At 41.1% G+C, this 16741-nt stretch overlaps 1 protein-coding gene across 8 annotated transcripts in view; it reads right to left on the reverse strand.

The window, feature by feature from the left end:
* NF1 (neurofibromin 1) overlaps positions 1 to 16741 on the reverse strand; it is a 303335-nt gene that overhangs the window by 14122 nt on the left and 272472 nt on the right. For 4 of the 8 annotated variants that reach the window (XM_002718937.6, XM_002718936.6, XM_089317451.1 and 1 more), the window contains 8 exons: positions 15716 to 15851; positions 12894 to 13051; positions 9190 to 9312; positions 8692 to 8822; positions 8402 to 8502; positions 6808 to 6950; positions 6384 to 6430; positions 4978 to 5194 (listed from right to left, as the gene is read on the reverse strand). In XM_002718937.6, the coding sequence (XP_002718983.1) occupies positions 4978 to 5194; positions 6384 to 6430; positions 6808 to 6950; positions 8402 to 8502; positions 8692 to 8822; positions 9190 to 9312; positions 12894 to 13051; positions 15716 to 15851 (1056 nt within the window). The remainder of the gene's footprint in view (positions 1 to 4977; positions 5195 to 6383; positions 6431 to 6807; positions 6951 to 8401; positions 8503 to 8691; positions 8823 to 9189; positions 9313 to 12893; positions 13052 to 15715; positions 15852 to 16741) is intronic. The other 4 variants (XM_070061093.2, XM_051825442.3, XM_070061092.2 and 1 more) reach the window with 1 other exon arrangement.

The following is a 16741-nucleotide window of genomic DNA, read 5'->3' on the forward strand; positions in this document are numbered from 1 at the left end:
AAAAACAAAAACCAACCATTTAAAATAGATCCCAGGCTTACTTGGTATTTTAAAAAACACATTTCTTACACATTTTGAGGTAAAAATGGTTTATAAAATTTCTGCCACTGGGGCTGGTGTTATGGTATAGTGGATGCCATTGCCTGCAATGCTGACATCCCATATGGTGCCAGTTCACAACCCAGCTGCTCCACTACTGATCTAGTTCCCTGCTAATGCACCTGGAAAAGGCAGCAGAGGATGGTCCAAGTGCTTGGGTCCTGTCATTCATGTAAGAGACTGGACGAAGCTCCTGGCACCTGGCTTTAGCCTGGCCCAGCCCCAGTCATTGCAGCCATCTGGGAAGTGAACCAGCACACAGTAGATGGAAGATCTCTCTCTCTCTTTCTCTCTCAATCTGTAACTCTTTCAAATAAATAATCTTTAAAAAATTAAAAACTTCTGCTATAATTATTACCTGAGTCTTTCAAACAAATGTTTTTTTAAGCTATGCTAATAGATATAGTACAAGGTACAACATGACCAGCATCATAAAAGTCGTCAAAATATTTACCCACATATACTTCACCACCCTTACTGTCTGAATTCTCAGCAGGTGTCATGCCTTCTTAGCTCCTCTGCTGCCTTGAGTCTAACAGAGTCCCTTGTATATAGCAAGAGAAACATCTGGAATTTCAGTTATTTTCTCAAAACACAGTAATATTAATCAAAGAATGTATATATTCTTCCCTTATGATCCAGCTCCCTGCTAATGTGCCTGGGAAAGCAGCTGAAGATGGCCTGAGTGCTTGGGCCCCTGAACCCATGTGGGCAACCCGGAAAAAGGTCCTGGCTTTAGTCTGGCCAAGGCCTGACCATTGTGGCCATTTTGGGAGTAAACCAGCCGACAGAGATCTCTCTCTCTCTGTCTCTCCCTCTCTCTCTGTAACTCTGCCTTTGAAATAAATAAAATAAATCTGAGTTCTAAATTCACTTAATTCTATCTGGATCTTTATACATTTGCTCTTCAATATCTAAAGAGGAATCAGGCAGACTTACCTGAAATGTATACATGAAAATGAAATGGGTATAAAGCCTTCAAATTAAAACTTCAAAAAAAGGTTTCTTTGCCATCAGTTGAGAAACTACTCATAGCTTAGGTACACAGGAGAAAGTCTCATAAACAGCATTTTTGGGTATATAGGTCATATTAGAGCAGTGCCCCCCCCCCTTTTGTTAATTTATTTGCAGAGATAGAGAGCAAGAGAACACTCCTAACTGCTAGTTCACTCCCCAGATGCCTGCAGTGGCTGAGGCTGAAGCCAGGAGCTGGGAACTCAATCCAGGTCTTCCCATAGCTGGCAAAACCCAACACTTGAGCCTTCACCACTGCCTCTCAAGATATGCATCAACAGTAAAGAGGCTGGAATCAGGATCCAGAGCCAGGCATTAAACCCAGGTCCTCGCACACCAGATGTGGGCATCTTAACTGCAAGGCCAAATACCTGCCCCTATTTTCTAGTTCTAATCTTGGTTCATTAATTCATATCTAGCTCAGCTACACTGGACCTACTAAAGATCCCAATATTAAATCTGAAATATCCTGATATATCATGGAGTAAACGTCACGAACCCTCCTCAGGATGTTCTTAGTGGCACCTGGGAAAACCTGAAGCAGCAATGCTTCCCGTCTATTTGGCTAGAGGGTCACAGTCAACACAATCTAAATGTACTGAGCTCTGGTTCCTAACTGGCCATAACTTAGACCCCACAGGTGCCAAGTTTGATACCCACTAGGGAGTTCAGAAGACATCATTTATGTATTTTTAAGTGTGGGTTTATGAAACAATCCCCTCCGGCTGGACAAGTGGGCTATGTTAATTGGTCAACAAGTGCGCATTTCCAGAGACAACTGCTTTGTTTCAGTGACCACCGCTTCTCTCAGAGCTGGATGGGGACTGATGACGTATCACCAACATTTCTACTTAGGTAAGGCTAAGGCTGGAGGGCAGAAGGAGCAGCTCCAAGAATCTCTTCATCTAGTTGATTTGTTAGCAAACAAGGTAGGAGACTCGAAGAAGATACTGATCTTGCTAAGCACCCAAGATCTAGAAAGCAGAATCCTGCCTTGATGTTGAAAGCTCGCAAAGGCTGTCTCTGTACAGATTAGCACATTTTGCTTTTTGAACTAAGGCGACAGAGCCTCTGTGTGCTGAAGCTCAGCAGGCTGGGTGCGGGCTAAGGCAGACTACTCTGGCAGCAGTCACATTGTGCTCCCTTTCAGGAAATGACGCAGAGCTTCTTCCAATGCTTCTGCTTGGGACTTGGCTGCTGGGAGTGAAAACATGGAAATGTTCGTATTTTGGTTTCCATACAGCTGAAAAGCAAAGTTGAAATGCCAGCCTGAGTTAGGAATCTGGCTAAGATTATTTTTTTGAGCCTTTTGATATCAGCAAACTTGGTAACATAAAGAAATGAGAGGGTAAGGAGGTAAGATTACATGCAGCTAAGGATATGAGGCAATATATCTAATGAAGCTCTTCCCATTAAGAGCTACTCCATAAGAACAAACGACAAAACCACAACAACGAGGCACAAAGAAATCAGTTTTGAAATCCTTTTTGATGGAGATGAGCCCACCAATTTAGAGACCCAAATCAGCTTTGTGGGAGAGTTAAGTTACTACTGAATAGATCAACCCTTTGTCCAAATGTGTAGTAAAATAATCTCATGAACCAAAGGACACATGTCTTAGAGACAAGAAGAGCTGACCACCATATTCTATGTAATAAATTTCATTACTTTTAAAGCTCTCATTTCTTTAGAGAATTGTCAGTTTCCAGCATAGAGTCAGGTAGCCATATTTGGAGAACTATTGGAGATGACACCACTGATTTAAAGCTGTACCCCAAACCACACATGCTTTTCTCTGGTTTTTATAAACAATTCTAAATGAGAGGTTACAACTGAGATTGTTCTACCAAAGCATATGATACAGCTAATGTCCAATCAACACTAGGCATAAGCAATTATCAACTAACAGGAAAACCTGTACTAGTATTTGATTCTCAACCTGATTATTTTTGTCTGCATTAGTGGGCAGAGATGGACAGAAATCCCTCCAATAAGTAGCCTGAGAGGGGAACCTCAGATAAAAACTAAATCATTTTGATAGGTTTAACACTATTTTATCAGTCCAAGAAGCTGAAGTTTGGTCAAAATGAACAAATAGCCAGAAGGCAGAGAGCTTTACAGAAGGACTGCTGTGTTTAAGGCAGGGCAGAGAGAATAAAGCAAAAATAAACAGACAAACAAATAAACGAAGAGGGAAGGGAAAGTAGGTAGGTAGACGGGTACGTATGTACATACATAAGGAAGCGATGAATGTGGAAGACAGAACACTGGCCTTGATTCTAGATATCTCTGTGATTAAAGCAACTGACTTAACTCTTCTAAAATTCCTCATTGTACACAACTCTGTGAGCCTAGAACTAAATTACCTATATGGCCCCTCAGCTCCCACATGCCAAGATTTTGGACAGGTGGGATTCAGAGGCTGCAATACCTGGAAGAAAGTAAGTTTTAAGTTTTGCGCTGGCAAAATGGCAGGTAGGTCTGGGGCCAGACTACAGTATTTGCATTTCTAACAAGCTCCCAAATGAAGCTAACAGCACTGGTCTGAGACCACTATGAAGAAACACTATCCTAGAGAAAAGTGAAGGAGGGCAAGTGAGCATGGTTACACGTGAGAAACAGCTGCCTAGACTCCTCTCATCTCCCGTGGGGAGGTGGGGAAGGATTATCAGTGATGTGACCAATGAATACTTGATGAAATAGATAAGTTATTTCCTCTGCTGAGCAAAGCTTGGCTGTGACCAAAGCTCCATAGTGCAGAACAGCTACAGTACACAATGGTCTCTAATACGGATTGCATATTACACCTGCAGAACTCTTCAGAACCTTTAAGACTACCATATACATTGACATGTTTATGCAAAACTGGGAGTATAAACTGGGGATTCTACTTAGGATCTTGAAAATCACAGAATAGTTATATAACTTGATTTTTTAAAAATAAAACCCATGCTAACATTTTTAAAAAGCTATGTACAGTGAAATTTCCTTATACAGTGAGGTATCTCATAGGTGAACTTTTCAGAGAACAGAACTTTAAACAGACATGCTTTTATTTTCATCATTTTAGAAGGAAATCTTTCTGAAAGACAATGTGGGCATAAAGGAAGCTTTCTGTTACTACCCAGTGTTCCCATAATACACACAACAGTGTCAGCTCTGTAATGAATAAACTTGGGTCAACCAGAATGACATGAAACCATTCACTCTGACACGGAATGTGCTCAGGATTCCATAGGCCTGTGACTTCCACAACAGTCCCCTCAGGGCTATCAGCTACTACTGCTCAGCATGCCCACCTCTGAGTTGCACTGGCATACTTTTCCCACTTGGACCTACAATGACTCTATAGTAAGGAATATAATTATAGGCTTTAAGGTGTTATGTTCTTCAGATGACTTTTTGGCTGGTTAATTTAATCCCAGGTTGGTCTATGGACAGTTGAGTAGCTGTGGGCAGCAGGGAAATGGAGAACTACCAGGCTTTGTGTACCATTTTGATCAAGTGTGCTGTATCAGAGACACATCTGGGTAGTCAGTGTATCTAGTAAAGAAACTATATTTCCATTCACTTCCAGGGTAATGTAACTCAGGTTGCTCTTCTTGTCCAAACTATAAAAACTTATCAACCTTAGCATACTATGTGAATGCTCTAAACATTTCACTGTCTTATGTGCAACTTATTTGAAAATAGAAAGCCTAACAGAGCAACAGAATTCAAGATAGCTACTCGGTAAAGGAGAAATGTAAGGTGAACCTCATGAGACAAGGAACAACGTCTGCTGTAAACTGACCACAAGGGAATTCCTAATGTTGTTATCTTAGTATTAGCGCTCAAAGTCATACAAAGATCACATTTACTGACCTGGGGAATGCTGGGAAGTTGCAAGTGAGGTCATGGAATTAGAGAGGTTAAGGTTGGCAGTGATACTAAGCTGGCTCTGCAGTGCAGGAGGGTAAGGAGATGTGGGTGTCAGGAGGGACTCCTCACTGGCTTCTTCATCAATTCCAGGCAAGTACGTGTCAATCAAGGCATCAAGAAACTTAACAATAAGCTCAGCATAGTCTGGGATTTGTGTTTGCTGTAATGGAAAATAGGAAATTATTTTAGCTCCACTTTCTTATTCTTTTTTCTTTTTCTTTCTTTCTTTTTTGGTAAATCCCCTCAGAAGCCTAAAAAGATCAACTCATGTTTTCTTTTGGGCTTAATTTACTATTTTTCTTTGTATTACAGAGCATAAAATGGGGGTGGAGTGGCATTTGGAAACTGCCATTTTATAAGGACACACAGCTGGGGGTTTTATTCAGCTTCTACTTCCAGCTTTCAGAGGAACCTGTGCCTTCTGAAAGCCTCACACAGACAGAGTTCAACACTGAGATGCGACGATAGCCAGGAATGATGTCAAGCCAGTTTTCCCAAAGAACATGCATGAGCAGAGCATCATCATTCCAGCCGCCATGAGATCCTAACTTGACCCTGTGCAGGGCTCAGAGGGTACTGCTGCTCCAACCACAGAAAGCCCTGCATGGCATACTTATTTCCATGATCTCAGGCCCACTTTTTTGTGACAATCTGTGCATGTCAAGAGATATGTGCAATAATCAAATGAAATAAACCACCCAATTCTTAGAATTGGAACAAGGTTTAGATAATTAAGACTGACTTAGCACCCCTGTATCTAGAACACTGCACTAGCAAGTGTAGGGGTAAGAAAACAGATACCCTGCCATCAAGGAACTTTGATCAATGTGGAGAGAGACCGTATAAAATAACACACACTCATTTAGCACTATATCAACTAAAGCCAATCAAAGAACAAAATGAACAGGAGCAAATAGGGTATATCCAGAGTAGATGAGTCTAGTCCAACCGGACGGAAGTGAAAATGCCTTCCTGAGACTGATTTGTACCCATAGGTAATGCTCCTTGCTGGCCACCAGATACTTCAGCATGTCTTTATTAAGATGATCAAATTCACAAGGACTGAGGGCAGAAAAGTTTAGGGTTTATCACGTCCTTTTGAAAAGTCACACATAAATTGAGTTTTTTCACAAATAAATTGATTTTTTTATGAGAACTGATATATTAAAGGTGCTACCTCTTGGAAAAAAATTGAAAATCTTGTATTGAAAAACTTTTTATAAAAATAACATGCTTGTTGTCTGCTATTTTTGTGGCTTTCATCATATTGTGTGTTCTTAAATCAGATACACTAATGTGGGTATGAACTTTTGTTTATCAAAAGCTAACAGGAAATCCGACTATCTTACCTTTGAAAAGGGTCCTGCAAACCGCCATAAGCCATTAAAGCCAAAACCTGCAACAAATCAAATGGGCATCTTTTACTGGTTAACAGACTTTCAGTAAGTTGGATAGTCGCTATGTAAACACTGAAACGTTTTAGAATGAGTGTCAAAGCAGGCTAAAACCTACTTGAAATGCACTTAGTATGTGCATATTTTAATTTTAAATTAAATTTAAATTTTAAATTTAAATTTTATGTGCATATTTTAATTTTAAAAAGCTGTCAATCAGTTATTGTATTGAATATGTAGTTAAGAGAGTCAGAACATGGCCTGTGGAGAGAGACAGAGGAAGGAGCCTCTCGCTTGGAAAGAACTCTGCAGTCAGGGCATGTACAGCTGCGCACCCCGCCAGCTCATCAACCGCCCTTCTCCCACTACACTCATTTACTTTGCAGGTAAGACGTCTGGTACTGTGGAGGGGATTCTTCATGATACACCACACTCTGCACGATTCCATGGATTGGATTTAACAGATTTGGGTCTTGGCACAATGACAACAGGGTGTTGATCTTAGAGTCCAGCAAATTGTGCCTAAAAAAATGAATCAACAGAGGAACACTTCAGAGGGAAATTAAATGAAGAGATACACTAGAAAAACATAATATACACTCCCCAGACAATGTGGCAAGGGTGAGGCGAGATGAGTGCTTTTTGCTCCTGGGGCTTTCCTGTAGTGTGTGTGTGTGTGTGTGTGTATGTGTGTGTATGTGTGTATGTGTGTATGTATGTGTGTGTATATGTGTGTGTGTATGCTTTTCTGGCTTGTCTTTTGCTTTGTTTTTAGTTATCAAGGAAAATACGGTAAAAACAAATTACTAGGAGTGCCTAACTACAGATGGTGAGTATTTGTTCAGGATCAGTTTGGCTTCTGTCTGCTCCTTGGCATGCATTGGAAGCATCTCTTTCTGCTGTTGATATGTATCCAGACAGTTAAAACTGAATGTGGTAACAATCAGCGCTTACTCTCAGAAAGAATAAGGAAAGGAAAATTCACTGGGAAGGGATGGATTATACTTGTGTGATCCAAATGAAACTTAGGAAGAAATTAACTATTTCTAACCTGGCTATACTGCATGAATAAAAATAATTGAAATCCAAATAAAAAATTCTAAAGTTTTAAAATGAAATTAACCTCACATAAGGAAATAGTTACACAGAAGGCCTAGATCAGGAACAACATTTCCCACTTTTGTTGGACCTATTTAAATGTGAACACTTTAACATTACCTCAGCCCTAAATAAAAAATAAAATTCACCTCCTACAAAGGAGGGTAATCTTGTTTTTGTCCAACTGTGTATGAATTCAAATGCTCTACTAAAAAAACAAAAACAAACAAACAAACAAAAAAAACCAAAAAAACCCAGACAGGTATGCTGAATTAAACACGCAAACCCACTTGTTTGTTCCTGTAAGGAAAATGAACAATGCTCATCAAGATGAACCACTTAGGGGCCAGCGCTGTGGCGTAGTGGGTAAAGCCTCTGCCTGGGACACTGGCATCCCATATTGGCGCAGGTTTGAGACCCGGCTGCTCCACTTCCAATCTAGCTCTCTGCTATGGCCTGAGAAAGCAGCGGAAGATGGCCCACATCCTTGGGCCCCTGCACATGGGTGGGAGAACTGGAAGAAGCCTCTGGCTCCTGGCTTTGGGTCGGCTCAGCTCCATCCATTGTGGACAACTGGAGAGTGAACCAGTGGATGGAAGACCTCTCTGTAACTCTGCCTCTCAAATAAATACATCTTTAGAAAAAACAAAAAAAAAAAAAAAAAAAAAAAAAAGAAAAGATAAACCACTTGAACAAATCAAGATAAAAGAAATATTTTCCTAATAGGCCTAAACTAGTCTTAGCTACCATTAAACCCACCATCTCTAAGCTAAAATTTCCAACTAATGGACATTACTGGGTAATAATTCCTAGCCCTTTATAGAACATCTGACTTACAGACAAAAAGGTCAATTAAAATAAAAGGACATACTTACACAACAGGAAAAACTTTGGGGAATACCACACTGGCCTCTGCTAAGTACGCATAAAGAATTCGTTGATCAAACTCATCCGTGGTATATTTTACCAGAGTAGCCTGCCACAACACAACCAAAGTAAGTAAATAACATGTTCACTCTGTGGATGAATTGTTATCTGTTTTGGTGAGAAGCAGAAAACATCTTTCTTTCATGTTTTTTAATTTTTAAGGGCCTGCTAGTCATAGTTTCGAATAAAAATTTGAGCAGGGAAAAAAATCCAGAACTCAAAAAAGGAAGTTCCTTACTAGAACGGTAAGAAGGAGCGCTTGTATCTTCGGATCAGTCAGCACTTCTTCATCCAAGAGAGCATTCGATTCCGACATGGAAACCTTACATAAATGCGGGTGCTGCTGTGCGGAGGAAATCCTTGGAGTTTCTGCAGTAAGATGTGGAATGACACGATCAGCTGTATTACTGAACACCTGCATAATCAACTCACTGAACACATTTTAATGGTACTTGTAAAATTCAGTAGCTTCTTAATAGACACTTAATATCAACATAAGCATCTTAATATTCATTCATTCAAAAAATTTTGCTAGCTGTTTATAATGCTGAATAAATATATACAACAGTTTTTACACGGGCTTCAGGATAACTGTCATTTCAAGGACTGCTGCAGAGTTTATATTTTGAAAAAGAAAAAAAATGCTTCTATCTTCCATCTTAAAGAGTCGGTTGGAAGTCAGCATAGTCCCCTCCTTGTTTCAATGATCTTTATCAGTATTAACTTTGTGTCTCACCCATTTCATAATCAGTCTCTGCTACTCTCCTCATTTTGGGGGGTGTTGTCATCCCTGATTCCATTTCTTGCCTTTTAGGAGCCTTTGTGTCTGATATCAAGTGATCAAAACTTTTCCTTGTTCCTATAAACAGAAGTTACAGAACATGGAAATGGAAATTTATTAACCACAGTGTGTAAGGAACATACTAAAAAGAACAAGTTTTGACATAAAGAGCATGAGTTTTCACCAAAGGACCCCAAGAAAGTTCAGACAGCTCCCCGGGGGCAGTTTCCTCCTTTCTTCTCCATCTTCTCCAGGGACCCCCCCCAACTCCACCCCAACCCCCAGCTTTCCATTTCCGGATGGGATGTGTATCTCATTGGTCCACATTAAACTGATGACATTTACCACACTGTAGTTAAATCAGAGACTTCACCAACGAGAACAATGGCTGATACAGGGACATGCACTGCTCAATGGCAAAGACAAACCATGTCTCAAGAGCCATCTCAGTTTAAGAAATTCTGCTGGTGTCAAGAATTACTCAAAAAATGTAGGAGTATTTCCAAACTTGGGCAAAATCAAAGTCTAGTATGAGTCCTTCAAGCTTGATAAAAAAATGTGCTCACCTAAAAGTCCTGAATAGACACAATGTGAAATGCCTCAAGCAAGCAGTGCACCTCCTGCTTGGCTCTGAGCTTCTCTAATCACATATTATATTAATATTAAATACTTTTATCTAAAGTAAAAGTACTGAAATTGGATTATTTGGTACTTAACACATTTCTGTTCTTTATAGTCAAGGAATTTCTCTGAGAAAATTTTTTCTATAAAAATCTGGAATACTTTAAAAATATATTTATTATTTATCTGAAAGGTAAAGGTATAGCAACAGAGGAGAGAAAGAGAGAGAGAGAAAGATCTTCCATGTGTTGGGTCATTGCCCAAATATCCATGACAGCTGGGATTCAGCTAGGCCAAAGCCAGGAGGAACTCTGTCTGGTCTCCCACACAGGTAGCAGGAATCCAAATACTTGGGCCATCATCTGCTGCCTTCCAAGGCACAGTAGCAGGAAGCTGGATGGGAAATGAAGCAGCTGGAACTCAAACCAGCATTCCGATTTGGGATGCTGGCATTGCAGGCATCAGCTTAGCTCACTGTGCCACAGTGCTGGCTCCTGAAATGCCTTAACAGTATTCTTTTTGAAAAGGAAGAACTGAAGCCAATATCATAAAATCTGACAACTGAATCTTGAAAAATATACTAACCTCAAGTATAGTACTCACAACAGTCATAAATATCAAGGTCAAATAACTTAACCTGAAAGGATAAAGTCTTCTTCATTTCATGCACATGCAAACTGAAGGAGCCACAGGCAGCTGATTAGCTTCAAGCTGCATGGCTAGGGATCCAGTTAATGACCAGACTGGAAACTCAGATTTTCTGCAAAACCAAGTCATGCTTTCCACACTGCATGAGAACAGAAATAGCACTCTCCATCCTTCTCACTCTTTATTTTACTTCCTGCATTCTTCCTGGGAGATCCCTTTCACTCCCACAATTTCAACTCTCTAAGAACCAATCAATTTTAATGTGCCACGCATTTGCTTCTCTCTTTCTGAATTCCATATGCATCTCTTCATTTCTCTTGCACATATACTCCTAGATATCCTGAAGGAATTTCAACAACACTACCAAGCAACCTAAACTGATCATGTGATAGACACGTCAGCCGTTCTCTGGGAATGGAATCACCATGCAGCCAGTTTTGAAGCTGCGCACTTACGGCAGCCATCCCTGCATGACCGTACATCAGGCACGAGGTCTTGTCCTTTCTGTATCAGAATCCTAACCCAAACCTGACTGTTCTCAATCCTCCCAGCCCTCCTGTGGACCCAGGCCCCCTTTTTTGCTTGGATTGCTGGATCAGTCTCTTAAATGGTCCCTTCTCCAAAAATCTCTTCTTATTTCTCCACATTGTTGCCAGAAACCCTTAAGAAAAAATAAACTAGGTTCAGTTCTTCCCCTTAAAGATCTTCACTGGATACACGACGAGGCTACAAGTTGTAACATGACATGCAGTCTATTACAATCGAATTCCTATTCCTCTTTAGCCTCATTCCCTGCCCCACTCCCAAGGATGCTATGATCTATTGCCAATTGCTTTCCTAACTTTTAGAAGTGCATGTGGTTCCTCCTCTCTTGAATACAGCCCTACCTTATCCTGTGTTTACTTGGCAAGCACGTACTAAATCTTCAACCCAGCTCACACGTTATCTCCTCTCTGCAACCTCTAATTTCCCTACCAGCACAGATCACATTAATGGCATGTAGGGGATGCTGTTGATTGGCTGAGAATAAGCCTCAGCCCCAAACCATAAAGGCTTTTTCACCTACCACATGGGGTGAATGAATTCAATACTGCATTTCTCTTAGGCTACTTATTCACTAACAATTTACTTAACATAAAAATCCAGACTGCCACAATACAAAGTAACCAGGAAACTCCAAGATCATTATTTACAGCAAAGTAATAACAGAAAGGAACCCAAACAAAAGGTAATAGGCCTCAGTGACAAGTAACAGTGACTAACATTTGTAGTTTCTGTTTCCACTGTGTTGCTTGTTCACTAACATTCGTATGCACACATTACCCATACTATTTCAAGACACTTAAATCTGCCTGCACTGACCACTGAACGCCACAGAGCCACTTCCAGTGGTGGTCACTGAACTACGGATCTCAGTGCCTTCCAGCAACAAGGAGAAGGCTGGGCAGTGGGACACAGAGCGCCTCTGCGTTTCTCTGTGCTGCAAGATGGGATCCGAGGGCTCTTTCATTCATTTCCTTTCAGTTACTGAGATGGGAAAGCGTCTCGCAGCATTTTAGGCATCCTTCTCATAGACAAACGTTGATGTTGCAGAGCAATCTGAAGTTTCAAGAGTCCTATCTTCTTCAAGAAATTGAAAAGTATGCTGTGCTACCTTTCTGCCTTTTCAAAGAAAACACAGCAAATTACATTACTACAGCTTCATACCATATTGATGCATTTTGCTCTCAAATGATAATTTTTGGAAGTACTATATCATTAATGACTCTGAAGTAAGAGGCTTCCTATCTTGCAAGTATCTAGTATCCTACTCCCATTTCCTATTGCCCAACTAAGGCAGGAAAAAAAAAAGCTATAATATTTAGACTAAGAATCAGGAAAAGTCTGTTTCAAGGCCCAATTCTCATCTCAACTGGAACAGCTTAACTGATCTGTCAAACTCTTTGTAACTTGCATCAAAAACTTTGCTACACAAAACCAAAAAACCTTGAGGCTGGCATTGTGGCGCAGGAAGTTGTTGCTGCCTACAACATCGGCATCCCACGTAAACACTGGCTCAAGTCTGCTGCTCGATTTCTCATCCGGCTTCCTACTAATGTACCTGGGAAAGCAGTAGAAGATGGTCCAAATACAAAGTGGGAGACCTGGATGGAGCTCCAGGTTCCTGGCTTTAGCTTGGCCCAACCCCGGCCATTGTGGCCAACTGGAGAATGAACCAGCGGATGTTAAGGTTTCTCTGTCTCTTCTTCTCTCTCTCTAAATAAATCTTTAAACAACAAGGAAAAAAGAAAACCAATAACACTGAATAATTTCCAATAATTTTTCTAGAGTGAAAGTATCTCATCATTTTTAAAAATAGTAAGAAGAACTTCTATATAATTTAAACTAACCAAGCAATTTCTTAGTGTTAGCCTGAGAAGGCTGCCCCATATCCAAGCTCATGGATTTCCTGGCTCGGGGACTGGTCTGTCCCACAGTTGGATAGGTGGCTGTCAGATGCCCTTCAGAACCTTTGGGAGAGGACCATGGCTGATTCTCCTTTAGTGTCCTGAGAGATTTAAACAAAGAAGAAGAACTGATTAACATGTTACAAATACAACCATTGATGCCCCTTCAAGTGGCTGTCTTATTTCTCAGTGACAACGATCAGTTAATTTAAAAACTGTACTTTAAAGGGTTTTACAGTACAAACTCAGTGCATCCCCAGCAAGTATCAACTTTCTTGCCATTGTGCGTCATACACAGTAGGCACTCGTCAAATGCTGAACAGAAAGAATTGTACTACACTGTGTTTTGTTTTTTTTTTTTTTTTTTTTTTGGACAGGCAGAGTGGACAGTGAGAGAGAGTGAAAGGTCTTCCTTTGCCGTTGGTTCACCCTCCAATGGCTGCTGCGGCCGGTGCGCTGTGGCCAGCGCATCGTGCTGATCCGAAGCCAGGAGCCAGGTGCTTCTCCTGGTCTCCCATGCGGGTGCAGGGCCCAAGCACTTGGGCCATCCTCCACTGCACTCCCGGGCCATAGCAGAGAGCTGGCCTGGAAGAGGGGCAACCGGGACAGAATCCGGCACCCCAACCGGGACTAGAACCTGGTGTGCCGGTGCCGCAAGGCGGAGGATTAGCCTATTGAGCCACGGCGCCGGCCTACACTGGTTTTTAAAAATTATTTTTAAGTTGAAAAATAAAAATTGTGTATATTCATGCTGTACAATATATTTTGAAATAGGCATACATTATGGAAAAGCTAAATCAAGCTAAATGACATGTACATTATCTCACAAACAATATTTATTTGTGGTGAGAACAATGAAAATGTATTCTCTGAACAATTTAAAGTATAGAATACATTTGTTATTAACTATAGTCACTATACTGTAGTATAACATATCTTGTGAATTCACTAGACAGCTTTTTTTAAAAAAATTTTTTGAAAGGCGGAGTTACAGAGAAAGAGAGATCTATCCATTGGTTCACTCCTCAAATGGCCACAATGGCTGGGATGGGGTCAGGCCGGAGCCAGGAGCCAGGACCTTCTTCCAGGTCTCCCATACGGAGGCAGGGGCCTAAGTACTTGGGCCATCCTCCACCGCTTTCCCAGATGCATTAGCAAGGATCTCAATCAGAAGTGGAGCAGAAAGGACACAAACTGGTGCCCAATACAGGATGCTGGTGCTGCCGGAGGCAGCTTTACCAACAATGCCACAGTGCTGGCTCCAACTGCACTGCTTTTTTAATCAGAGAAAATCAAGTCAAAGTAGGCCACAGTATTCTTGGTTTAAAATCCAGAAAATCTGGGGCAGGCATTTAACCCAGTGTCTATGACTGATGCCTGTGTCCCACCATGGAGTACTGGGATCAGATACTTTTTTCTGGCTCCTGACTCTGGCTTCTTGCTAATGCAGACCCTGGGAGGCAGTGATGATGGCTAAAGTAATTGGGTTCCTGCCACCCATGTGGGAGACCTGGATTGAGTTCCTGGCTCTCATCTTTGGCGGCAGTTCAGTCTTGGTCATAGTGGACATTTGATGAGTAAATGAACAGATGGGAGCTCTCTCATTCTGTTTGTCTCTCTCTACTTTTTAGTGGAGGGCTTTTTATTAAAAGGCAAGATGTTAATAATAAATATACGCAGAAGACTCCTTTGTATGTTCAACACAGTGCTTAAAGATATACTGGTTTAGGGGCCGGCACTGTGGTGCAGCGGGTTAACACCCTGGCCTGAAGTGCTGGCATCCCATATGGGAGCTGGTTCAAGACCTGGCTGCTGTACTTCTGATCCAGCTCTCTGCTATGGCATGGGATAGCAGAAGATGGCCCAAGCCCCTGGGCCCCTGCACCCATGTGGGAGACTCGAGGAGGCTCCTGGCTCCTGGCTTCAGATTGGCGCATATCTGGCCATTGCGGCCAACTGGGGAGTGAACAATTGGACGGAAGACCTCTCTCTCTCTCTCTCTCTGTCTCTCTCTGCCTCTCCTCTCTCTGTGTAACTCTTTCAAATAAATAAATAAATAAATCTTTTAAAAAGAGATATATTGGTTTGGGGGCCAGTGCTGTGGTGTAGCAGGTAAAGTCGTTGCCTGCAGTGCCAGCATCCCACTTTTTTGAGTTCCAGCTATTCCACTTCCAATCCAGCTCTCTGCTGTGGCCTGGGAAAGCAGTAGAAGATGGCCCAAGTCCTTGGACTTTTGCACCTGAGTGGGAGACCCAGAAGAAGTTCCAGGCTCCTGGCTTTGGATTGGTCCAGCTCCAGCCATTGCAGCCATTTGGGAAGTGAAACAGTGGATGGAAGACTTTTCTCTCTTTCTCTGCCTCCGCCTCTCTCTGTAACTCTTTCAAATAAATAAATCTTTTAAAAAAATCTATAATAAGTTTAAGTTTCCATCATTAAGCATATATTATTGTTTGTAGTCCATGTTGGTTTTGGGAAAAAACCTAATACTTTCAAGGTCACCTTTTTCATCATTCAGCAGGTCTGTGGTTAACAGAAGCAGACTAACATAAACATTAGCACAATTAGACTAGAAGAAGGCAGCTTTCCTACTACTAGCTCACATACAATACTGAACACTTCTACAGTAGGTTGTGACTTATTCTTCCTAGACTATCTCTATATTCCTCCCAAACAACCTTCTAGATCACTCTGATACTTGCCTCCTTAGCACGGAAACTTGAAACCTGATTATAGTTACATAGTTATGGGAGAGCAAGCCCACTCACCTGTAGCTGGGATCACCATGATGAATGGGATATGTGTCCATAGGAACATTTTCCATTGAAATATCAGTAAGAAGAAGTGACTGTCTATGTTTTAAGCTGAAACGACCTCGAACCTCTTCAGACACTGTGAGTAAAGCTAAAAGGAAAAAGAGGGTAAATTTAACAAATAACAAGTTTCACTTCACACAGAGGATATACTTCTCACATGCTAGTAAAGAGGATACCTGTTAAAAGGCTGAAAACAACTCTAGACAGTGTGAGGTTTCTCTGGAAAGGTTTATAATCTGTGTAGACTGTACAATAGCCATGAGATACACAAAGAAATTTACTAAGCACCTTACTTTTTTCAAGAGCTTTAATGCACATTTGATTCGAACAAACACAAAGAGTCGGCAGGCCGGGCATTGTTAAGCCCACTTAGCCATTACGTGATTTGGTCAAGGTCATATGGCTCCAACAAAAAGCTGCCACATGGAAATTTGCTAAACTAAGAACCAGTACTTTGTGTAGAACAATTACGTTCTGAATTATACTATACATTCTGAACTGTATTATACATAACTGTTGCATGAGCAGAGAAACCAAAATCAGATAAAAGCCAATAGGAATGGTCTAATGGGACAGTAGGGATGGCAAAATGGTATAAGGAATGAATACTGAAGATGCATGAAGTCACTTGTAGGTGATGGCAAGGAGACTGGTTTAGAATAGCCTACCCATATAGCAAAGCAATAAAAAATAAGGCTTGTGAAACTGAGATAGAGAGGACAGAATTAGGAGGGTGGCTTAAGAGCCCAGGACGCTAGGCTGAGATGTCCAGATTTTATGTCAGACAATGGGGAGCTATTGTCATATCTTAAACCAAGAATGGCAAAGAGAATATTTCAGATTAATGTCAACTCTTTCATAAGGAAAAAGGTTCAGATAGAACTTAAAAAATTTTAAACACTACTAAAGGACAGTCAATATCTGTACCTTTTGGTGATTCTTAGATAGACATGGTAAATTTTATCTATTCTGTGTTTT

The sequence above is a fragment of the Oryctolagus cuniculus genome, chromosome 17 (genome assembly GCF_051225735.1).
Source record: "Oryctolagus cuniculus isolate XC-2025 breed Fujian yellow rabbit chromosome 17, ASM5122573v1, whole genome shotgun sequence".
NCBI classification, from domain to species: Eukaryota; Metazoa; Chordata; class Mammalia; order Lagomorpha; family Leporidae; genus Oryctolagus; species Oryctolagus cuniculus.